At 35.5% G+C, this 11,546-nt stretch overlaps 1 protein-coding gene across 1 annotated transcript; it reads left to right on the forward strand.

The window, feature by feature from the left end:
• The first annotated feature begins 5,046 nt into the window (after positions 1-5,046).
• On the forward strand, positions 5,047-10,975 carry samsn1b (SAM domain, SH3 domain and nuclear localisation signals 1b). The gene is given in 9 exon segments (XM_042732027.1): positions 5,047-5,239; positions 5,531-5,605; positions 5,695-5,820; positions 7,145-7,184; positions 7,291-7,553; positions 7,662-7,818; positions 7,821-7,867; positions 8,012-8,162; positions 10,418-10,975. Coding segments are annotated over 9 exon segments (1,098 nt in total). The 5' UTR covers positions 5,047-5,185; the 3' UTR covers positions 10,603-10,975.
• The last annotated feature ends 571 nt before the right edge of the window (positions 10,976-11,546 follow it).

The following is an 11,546-nucleotide window of genomic DNA, read 5'->3' on the forward strand; positions in this document are numbered from 1 at the left end:
GCCTCTCTCTCTCTCTCTCTCTCTCTCTCTCTCTCTCTCTCACTCAATGTGACAAGCGTCACTGTTCATCGTATTTTCTTGAGCTGCAGCACCTGATCTGGGTAATATTTACAACGAAGAGCCTATTATTATGTTGGTGTCTGATGTTTCTCCCACTGGCAGCCTTCCCAAACTTGAAATTTTATGGCTTTATAAGTTATGGTTTTGTTCGTTGACCACAAAAAAAGATATGTAAGGTTGGATTTAACTGGCGTGCAATCTTAAAATTAAACCTTGCATTCTCCATAGCAACGGTGATGTTCATTCAATTTTATTGCGTGTAGCCTATAGGCCACTACAACAGCGAGTTATAAACTTGATGAATAAAATGCATTTATAAAAAATATTTTATGAATGAAAGATTGAGGGATTAAAAGAAGCAAACAATAAAAAAAAGAGCGTATAGCTTTGCTGTTATTATAAAAACAGTCACATTTTATATTGTTTGAAAGCTACAAACAAAATTAGCTTGTTGGAAAATTTACATTGTGTGTGAAATTTAACTAATAGTATTGTAATATTAATTAAATATGTCTCAAATTTAATATTATCACACTTTAAATAACCATTATATACTATAACATTAAAAAACTGTCAACTGTAAACATGTACACATCCTACCACAGGCCTTTTTTCACAGTTTTAGAAGTTTGTTGTTGGAATGTTATGTTTATATATTGTTTTATCTTATGCAGTTTCTCTTTCACATAACAGGTCCCAATTACTATCCACATCAGAAGATGAGACTACAGGTTTGTCTGTTTGTTTTGAATGAATACCCAGAATTCCTTGCTGATTTCCCTTACAGTTCATTAAAAACTTAAACCACATGCCTAATACTACAGTACTTATAATACTGCTAGTCATTGAACAAAGTGTCATAGAGTTTAAAGGTCTGTCAAATTCATAATCCTAGGGTCAGTTATTCCACCCAGGAATTCATCTGTCTGGAACTGTAGCATTATGCTTTATGAGTCTGATTTTTTATTTTTTTTTGCCTTGTTTCAGGATTAAGGATTGAACTTTATTGTATTTGACCCACTGAATTCCAGCAAAGCTCTTCTGCCTTGTATTTTTGAGCACTGTTACCCTAATGCCAGTCCTGCTGACCTACTTGGCGGCGGCGCCTCTTCATTTGCCTTCCATGTTTTGCTTTTAAAATAACCCTTTTTTATATATGACATGTTTTTTATATTTTGATGATCATTGGGAGTCTGATGGGCAATGGAGATGGCTTGGTACACAGCAAGAACCATTCGAACACAGGTAACAGGTCTATAGAGACTATGGTGTGTGTGTTTTGTTAGTCGAGGAAGTGTGGTGGGCTCGAGGTCAGAGAGAGCTGCGTGTGTCAAACAGTCTTAGTGGATTAGATCAGTGACGACACAAAGCAATTCCAAAAGCCCATGTGAAACAGAGGATTTGATTTGGGCTCAGACTGATTCACTGACAGAGAGATAAAATGTGATCAGGGACACACTCTCTTCCCCAGACTTCCCAAGTTTCCTTTAAATTTCCATAAAGTCTGAATAGTCATAAATCCAGGGCTTGAGCTAAATTGTGCTGTATTTTAATCTAGAGACGGTCAAAGATCACCACCGATCAAAACTCAGTAGAGAAGAGAAAGAGGAGCGGGTGACTTCAGAGAAGACAGTTATAAATCCCTCCGTCCAGGTAAATCACAGCAGCTACACAGAAAAAATATTGTGCAGTCTCACTTTTATGAGACAAAAACATCAAACACTGCCATCAAGAAGATGTGCCTCTTGATAATATAGGATACATTTCTCAGTGATTAAATTCTCCATTACACTAATGTGATTCTATCATCTGTGTATTATTGCACTTTTGTCATTCTTTCGATGTCTGACCTGAGATCTTTACGATAATACAGTATCACTTTCAAACTGATTCAGCTTTGGTGTTTTTATTCACAGGGTGTGAATTTTGAAGCCTGGAATCCCAATAGAGAAAACTCTGAATGCAGACCGCAAGACTTGGTGAGTTTCTTCTCTGATGACTGCCACAACTTTTCAATAATTATTGCACTTTATTGTGGACAAAACGCCTGTTATGATTTTGTATTGAATACTGCCATTCACTTATGGCTCAGTCCAGATTTTTCATATTTCCCATACTAATTTTGAGGGGAAAATATAAAAAATTATGCATAAATGAATGAATTTTTTTCCTGATAATCAATCAAATGAACAAAATAATAAAAAATAAAAATAAAAAGTGGATGATATTACAACTCTATATAATTTAGTTTAAAATAAAAATAAAACACTAAAAAGTCAAATGTAATCATTTTAAATTGATCAATTGTAAAATTCTGTGCTATTTTAAATGTTACAAAAAACATTAAAAACTCAAATTAATTTTAAATTTAGGCATAAAATACTGTACAGAATTTGAATTTTGAGGTTTTCTAAAGATTACTTTTTGTGACAATGAATTATTATTCGTAAGGATTTTTTTTGGGTTTTTTATTTTTATATGTAGAGAGATTGAGTTTATGTAATTTAATGATCAATACAAAGGCTGATAACCAATATGGTATTGATAATGTGCATCCATTTAAAGTACTTAATAAACAAACACAAAGACATTAAGGATATATAGAAATGTGTGGGTACTTTTAAAAAAATATTTATTTTAGTTATTTATTTTATTTTATTTCTAAGCCTGCTTATGGCATCTGACATTGTGTGAAGTAAGGATAAAAAGAAGAAAATAAAAAAGTGTCTTAGGCTTTTCATGGAAATAGAGGTCAGATTATGAGGAACTCAAATGACATGTCAATGTAAGAATGCTCATCTGTGAAAAGCTTCTAATAAGGTTAGAGCCTGAGGGCAGAGCTTTAGTATTACCCAGAATCCCCAGCAGTTTGTAGAATCTCATGTGTGTTGATCTTGAGGCAGATTGAAGCATCTCTGATCTCCCTCACGTGCTGTAATTACCCAATGCCTCTTCATTTCAGACCAGGAGGTCAGAGGGTGAGGATGAGGTGCAAGGTAAGCTGAAGAAGATCCAGAAACTGGTGGGAGTGAAAAAGGGGGGTCAAGGTGCCACGGAGGAGGCGAGGAACAACACAGAGCCTGGTGGTGAGAACCTAAATAATAATTTCCTCACGTGAACAAAATAAATTTAATTGTTTGTACATATTTATTACTTAAAAGTTTGTATCATATGTATTAATTCATTTGCATAGTATGAAGTAATGTAATGGCATGGATCAGTGTGATGTAATAAGCTGAGTAGGTATGCACAAGGGCATCCACACGGCAATCCCAGCAGCCCCTGCAGGATAAAGACACTGATGCAGCAGAAACAGAGGGTTCTTGGAGTCCAGGGCTTTTCCAGGAGTACTGGAGCCCCATGGTGTTTTCTCCAGCGTGGGACACGTCCACACACACCTGCCACAGGTCAACAGCGGAACAGGTCATGTACAACTTCAACTTCACTCTCCCCAGAGACACGGACTGGGAGAAATATGAGGAGCTCTTCCACCGACTGGACCCCTACAAACGAGACCAGCAAGACAGGTGGATCACCCACTCTGTCATGGACCTGGACACGCCGGACCCTCTGGTGAGACACTGATCAAAGCTGCACTTCCTCTTGAAAGGACACACAAGATTAACAGCATCACATGCTGGAGACCAGGCAGCATCCAATGTTTAATGTGCTTGTGATATGGAGATTTCAGGCAAAAATGCTAAAAATACAAAATATGGAAGAAGGGAGCTTTTTTAATCAAGGTGCAAACAAAACATGTCTTTTTAATATTTTTTAAATAGTAATGTTTTCCTTGAGCCACGAGATAACAAAATAGGCCAATTTGTGGTTTTGTAGGGTAATGGTGATATTATTTTAGTCCTATTTGTGGTGTTGTGGGTTTGAGTCTCGGGCTGGCAATACCACGACTGAGGTGCCCTTGAGCAAGACACCAAACCCCCAACTGCTCCCTGGGTGCCACAGCATAAATGGCTGCCCACTGCTCCGGGTGTGTGTTCAAGGTGTGTGCTTGTTCACTGCTGTGTGTGTGTACTTTGGATGGGTTAAATGCAGAGCACAAATTCTGAGTATGGGTCACCATACTTGGCTGTATGTCACGTCACTTTTTTTTTTTCACTTTACTTCTTAAAAGAAAAACTTTTCAAATTTGAATAAATAAATAAATAAATAAATAAATTGTAAAAAGAAAATGAGAAAAAATTATGATAAATTTAGTTTTTATTGATATGGTCTTGGTTTTATATAGATGATTATATCATAAAAATAATTTTAGAATATGTAACAATATTTAATATATTACAAGATATACAGTGTGTAATATTATATTTAGTTTGGGGTCTAAAATGTTATACTTTTTATTTAGCAAGGACACAATAAATTGATCAAAAGGAACAGTAAAAAAAATTATATTTCAAATAAATGCTGCTTTTGAATTTTCTATTTATATATTATTTGTTTATATGTATATGTAAATATTATTATGTTTAAATTAATTGATTTTTTTAATGATTAATAATAACAAATGTTTCTGGAGCATCAAATCAGCATAATAGAATGATTTATAAAGGATCATGTGACACTGAAGACTGGAGTAATGATGCCGAAAATTCAGCTTTGCCATCACAGAAATATATTAGATTTTAAAATATATTAAACAGAAAACAGGTATTGTAAATTGTAATAATATTTCACAATATTACTGTTTGTACTGTATTTAAAATTCAGCCTAGGTGAGCATTAGAGGCTTCTTTCAAAAATATCAAAAATCTCACTGACCCCTTTTTTAAATTAATTGATGATAGATTAATTCTTAATTTATTGATGATATTTATTTTTTCTATTGATGATATTTATTATTTCTGAATATGATTAGTTCTGTAAATTACATCAGAATAGCCTCATGATGATAAGGATGCATTCTTTTCTCTTGAAGACTCACTTTAAAGTCACTGATTAGAGATGTCAGAGTAGACTCTAACACACATCCTGTGTGCGGTTGAGGAAGTGTGTTTAGAGTAGACTGCATGTGTGAGCTGCTTCGGGCCAGTGCGGGTGTCTTCAATAAGAGCTGAGCGGCTTTCTGTCAGGAGAAATTAAGAGAAAATCATTTGACATTGTTGGCAGAATGCTTCAAAGAAAACCATCCAATGTCTCTGACAAATCAAGGAACAAACCCAAGGTAAAAATTATTCTTTTATTCCCAAGAAGAAAAAACAAACAAACACTTTTTGTCCATCTGTTGTGGTGAAATGTTATATTACGCAAGTACTTTGAGTGCTCAGCTAACAGTTATTCTGTTTTAGACTTTTTCTGTTTGCAAACAAGCTATATGAAACCGTCAGTTTTAGTGACCAATTATGTCCAGTCACTTCTGTGACAGCTAAACTATGGTGTGAAACCCAAGATGCAATCAAGACGGTTCACAGCTGAAGACCACATTAACCTATTTTATCTCTTCATTTTGTTTCAGCGATCCACCAGTTTTGGAATTTTTGACAGACAGCAGCCCACCCAGGTCAAGGCAGAAGAGAAGGTAGAAAGTTTGGTGAGTTTAGTTTCTTTTGTCAATAAAGCTCTTATTAAAAAACTGGACTCTAGAATCTCTCATACTGAACTCCATATGTGTCTGTGTAGCCCGTGGAAGCAGCTGAGGTGGATCCCAGTAAATCAGGAGGTCTCGGGAAGAAGATGAAGAACATCTCACTGACCATGCGTAAAAAGATGGGCCGGAAATACACTAAAGCCCTGTCAGAGGAAATGGTGAGTGCTTGTTTGACAGTTCAGCAACTTTAACCTTTAAAACATCAAAAGTTGAAACTCTTGAAAACAAAGGTTCTTTAGGTTTAGCAAGCAACGCTCTTCTTATAAAATAATGATGTTACAGATCAGGTTGTTTAGATCAGCGTGTATTGGCTTCTGGGTTCTAGTCCACCCAAAAAATGAAAATTGTGTTGTCATTTATTCACGCACAAGTTGTTCCAAACCTGTATTCATTTCTTTCTTCTGTGGAACATAAAAGAAGATATTTTCAAGAATGTTGTGACAAGACAGTTTCAGTTCCCATTGACTTCCATTGTATTTTTTGTCCATACAATGGAATTCAATAGGAACTGAAATGAAAATTCTTTCATTATTTACTCACCCTCATGTTATTCCAAACCTTTATTAGTTTCTTTTTTCTGTGGAACACAATTTTTTTTTTTTTTTTACAATGTTGGTAACCAAATATTTAGACTCTCATGGTACTTTTTGTCCACACAATGGAAGTCAGTGGGACCAGAAACAGTTTGGTTACCAACATTCTTCTCAAAATATCTTCCTTTGTGTTGAACAGAAGTCATACAGGTTTGGAACAAAGTGAGGGGGAGTAAATGACACAATTTTAATTTTTGGGTGAACTGTCTCTTTAAAGGGTCCATTTTAAAATCCCAAAATTAATAGTTTATAGTTTTTATAAAGGGGTGATGAGGTCCAAAGGTTGATGATGTCCAAGTAAAGTTAAAGGATTGTTTGAATTGTAAGCTATACTCCAAGTGTTCAGAGTCATACAATAGATTTTGGATGAAGAAAAGACCAACATTTAAGTCTTTGTTCTCTGAAATTCTTCCTCAGCAAGAAGACATTATAGTGAATGTGAGGTGCAAACTATTTTATGGTGCTTTTTGGTCATTTATGGAGCCTTTTGTATTTTTTTTAAAACACCAATAATAAAAAAAGAAAGTAAAAGACAGTAAAAGGAACTAGAAAGGTCTATCATGTTTATCCTGAGTAAACAGTGTGAGATATTAAAGCAAGAAAGCACAACGTCTCTGTAGTTTTCAAGCTTATTTACTGTACAAAGCAGTGAACCTTTATTTTGCCTCTGTACTATAAAGAGCTTGTGTGGGTGGATTACATGCAGCTCCCATGTCTGAGGTAAAAAAGGCAGTGCAGCTCTCGTGGATTAAAGTCTTTGCTCCCTCAAGCGACGCGCGGCCTGGCACGACCCGATTTGCTACCTGAAGACCTGTCACGTATCAGCTTTTGTTTGGGACTCTTGCCTGAGACTTTCTCTGCTCATGAACGCAGCTGATGTTTTTCACAGGGCGAGGATCATGAAACTGTGGCGAACGAAGCTGCGGTGGGTAAGTTGGTGGATGGCTGGTTGGACTAAGGTTGCTACGTATAGAGTTTGTTCGTATTGAGTTTGTTCAGGTTTTAATGTAGTAAGCTGAACTAAATATCCTCTAGAACTAGTAGACCATTTATTATTGGATCACAAGTCTAATCTGCATTTTGGCATAGATGTGCTTTTGACATTTCAGCCATGTGTTTTGTGTGTTTTTTCATTTCCTGTTGTTTTAGGTGGTGTGACCAGCGGCTCTGAGGGTTGTAGTAACAGGGACAGCCTTCGTTTAGAAGATGTGCCCTATACGGGCCAGTTCTGTGGAAGAGCCAAGGTCCACACGGACTTTGTCCCCAGTCCATATGACACAGAGTCTCTCAAACTCAAGGTAAAAAGCAACCTGAGATGTTCAGTTACGTGTAAGTTCTGTTTATGAGGTATGGTGAGTGCGTGGTTGGTTTTCAGAGTTATTAATATGTGTTCTTTTTCATTTGTAGTGGGAGATGTGATTGATATCATCAGCAAACCTGCAATGGGAATCTGGACTGGGATGTTGAATGGTAAAGTGGGCAACTTTAAGTTCATCTACGTTGATATTCTGGTGGAAGAAAGTGTGCCGGAACCGAGGATTCGCTCTCACCGGAGGAGCAGAAGCCTCGACCCAAAACTCTTCAGGAACTTCTGGAAAGACTCAATCTGGAGGTGCTTAAAATGTCCGATTAAATACCATAGCTGATGATCAAGCTTGTTATACCCACAGATTCACATTCAAACATCTCAATAACAGGATGTAAGGTATTATCTGATGTAGTCGGCGCACCTTAAAAGGAAAAAATGTTTCCACAGGAGCACATTTCATCTTTGCTGTTGAATGGGTATCAGACGGTGGAAGATCTGCGGGATTTGAAGGAGCAGCACCTCGTGGAGCTCAATGTGACCGACCCTGAACACCGACACCGGCTGCTATTGGCGGCAGAATACCTGCAGGACCCTGAATGTAAGTGGTTGAACATCAGAAGTCATCAAAATATTAATAGATTCCAGGAAATGACACATTGATGGTGCTGTCTTGGTTTACGAGACCCTTTTTGGCATTTTAGCTTTTATATAAAAGTTTTCACAGTTTAAGCGCTGATGTATTTGATTTTTGTTTTTATTGTAAAGTGTTTTAGAGTTTATGTAGGATGCTCAAAAACAAACATCATCTAAGTGCTGTGGTGTTAATGTGTTTTTTGAGATAAATACTTTTCACACGTTTTCTCTCAGATAAAAATCTAGTTCCTTTCCACTCCAGTGTCTGATTTGAAAACAAAACAAAGATGATATAAAATACATTTAAATGTTGTTTTAAATAAAGTAAAAATACATAAAATAAATTTTATACATTTGAAATAATGTAAAATGTTTAAATAAAATTATTAAACATTTGAACAAAATGTCATGACATAAATGGAACACAAAACAAGGATTGAATTAAAAGGATTAGTAAGATATATTTTTAATTATACAATTAATTTGTGTGAATATGAATAAAAATGGTTGTCATGAAATTTAATAAAACAAAGATGAGATAAAATACATTTTAAATACTGTATATCGTTTTAAATTAGATGTTAAAATTAGATGTTTTATGTACAGCGGGTAAAATAAGTATTGAACACGTCTCCATTTTTCTCAGTAAATATATTTCTAAAGGTCCTGTTGACGTTAAATGTTCACCAGATGTCGGTAACAATCAAAGTAATCCATACATACAAAGAAAAAAAATCAAATAAGTTCAGAAAGTTCTGTGTAATAAAGTAGAATGACACAGGCAAAAAGTACTGAACACATGAAGAAAGACCTGGAATTAGCAGGTACAATTGTTTCAAAGAAAACAATAAGTAATGCACTCAACCGCCGTGGCCTGTATACACGCTCACCATGCAAGGCCCTATTGCTGAAGAAAAAGCATGTTGAAGCTCGTTTAAAGTTTGCTGCACCATGTTTAGACAAGCCTGTGAAATACTGAGAGAATATAGTCTGGTCAGATGAGACAAAAAAAAAAAAAGATCTTTGGATGCCATAATACACACCATGTTTGGAGGTCAAATGGCACTGCACATCACCCCAAAACATCATGGTTTAGCAATGGCAAAATTCATATAATTGAAAGAAGGATGAATGGAAAAATGTATCGAGACATTCTTGATAAAAATCTGCTGCCATCTACCAGGATGATGAAGATGAAGGGAGAGTGGACATTCCAGCGAGACAATGATCCCAAACACAGCCAAGGAAACTCTCATTTGGTTTCAGAGAAAGAAAGTGCAGCTGCTAGAATGGCCCAGCCAACCTCCTGACTTGAAACCAATAGAAAATCAATGGAAAGAACATCAGAGTTCATAGAAGAGGCCCACAGAAACTTCAAGATTTTTTTAGAATGTTTGTGTAGAAGAATGGGCCAAATTCACACCTGAGCAATGTATGCGACTAGTTTCTCCATACAGGAGGCGTCTTGAAGCTGTCATTACCAACAAAGGCTTTTGTACAAAGTTTCAGCAAGCGTGTTCAATACTTTTTCCATGTGTCATTCTATTTTATGACAGAACTTTATTTCTGAACTTATTTGTTTTGTTTACTTGGATTGTTACCAACATCTGGTGAAAATTTCATGTCAACAGCACCATTAGAAATATATTTACTGAGAAAAATGGTGATGTGTTCAATACTTATTTTACCTGTTGTGTGTGTGTAAATATATATATATATATATATATATATATATATATATATATATAATTATTCATATATATATATATACACATACATACATACATACACACACACCACACACACACACACACACACACACACACACACACACACACACACACACATTTAAATGAATTATTATATAAAATCATTTTAGAATTTGAATAGCTTTATGTAAAAAAAACAAAAAAGCAAAACAAACAAACAAAAAACAACAACAACAATGCTAGTGGAAAAAGTGATTGTCATTGAGGACAGTTTTTTGCATATGAAAAACGCCTGCATGTGGTGTGATTGAGCAGTGGGTTTTTTTTTGTGTAGTTGTTTTGTGTTTTGGTAGTTTATTATAATTTCAGAAAGGGCATCAAATGCTGCAATACACAGAAATATACTGCATGTTATGAAAACATACTTCCAAGTACTGCATGAATATTCATACACAATCATCTGATGACATTATCATAATGTCTGTGTCTGTCTTCTTATTTTTTAATACAGATAATAATCAGAGCCACGGAGAGAAAGATGAAGAGCCCAAATCTCCCTCTGAACAAGTCAAAGCCGAACTGAACGACTGTCCCAGAGACTCGGGCTGTTACATCGGATCTGACTGTTCAGACAACAGTAAAGAGGACACAGAGACCCAGCTGGCCCCTCTCAGCCCACCTGCAACCCAAGAATAACCACAGCCCTGCATAATGCTGTTCATCTCGGCCTTGCCTGCCTCTGGTTGGTGCAAAGACTGTTACCTGCCGGCCACAACCTACTGTATATTTGTTCTTCAGTATTTGACTGTAAAGCAGCCTTTGTGTTTCAGAGCTGTTGCATTAAGGTGTCTCTGACGACACTGGATTATCTCACATCATGGACACTGTGAGAAGTAGTTATAGATATTAAAGATGACATGTAAATATACTGTAAATATGGTGAGATTGGTGAAGCTTTGCTCTTGTAAACGGTTTAAACTTTGCCTTGCAGATGCTAGAGAAAACAACAAACTATTGAGATTACAAATGCATTATTTTCATGCAATAAAAAAGATATCTTTATATCGTACTAATTTCATTTGTTACATATCTCAGTCATATTAATATAGAGATATTTACTGGTACAGATGGGGATTATGTCAGTGGTGAGATCGGTAACACTCAGTAATAACGTGCTGCCATCTAGTGAGAGCACTTACTAACTACAGCCATAAACAATAAGCAAACTCCATCTTTTACATGAGTGATGCACATGTAACTCAAAATTGTTGAAAAACGTTTGGCAAAATATAATCTCACAGCTTTTGCTGAAGTCTGTCTTAAAAATGACAGGTAACACTTTATAATAACATTAACAAATATAACAATGGTTTATTAATCATTAGTTAATGCACATTCAAATAGTAAGAATTACTTAAACTTTGATTAATTGATTTGATTTTTGAATATGCATGAACTACGGTCTTTTTAATGATTATACACCACCTTTCAAAGTTTTGGGGTCAGTAGGATTTCTAATGTTCACCAAAGTCACATTTTTTTTTTTTTTTTGTCAAATATTACTGCAATATCTATTTTCTTTTTATATATTGGTATATTATATTTTGTCCATACTATATATATGAAAACGTAACTGTGGT

The sequence above is a fragment of the Cyprinus carpio genome, chromosome B10 (genome assembly GCF_018340385.1).
Source record: "Cyprinus carpio isolate SPL01 chromosome B10, ASM1834038v1, whole genome shotgun sequence".
In the NCBI taxonomy this organism is placed as follows: domain Eukaryota; kingdom Metazoa; phylum Chordata; class Actinopteri; order Cypriniformes; family Cyprinidae; genus Cyprinus; species Cyprinus carpio.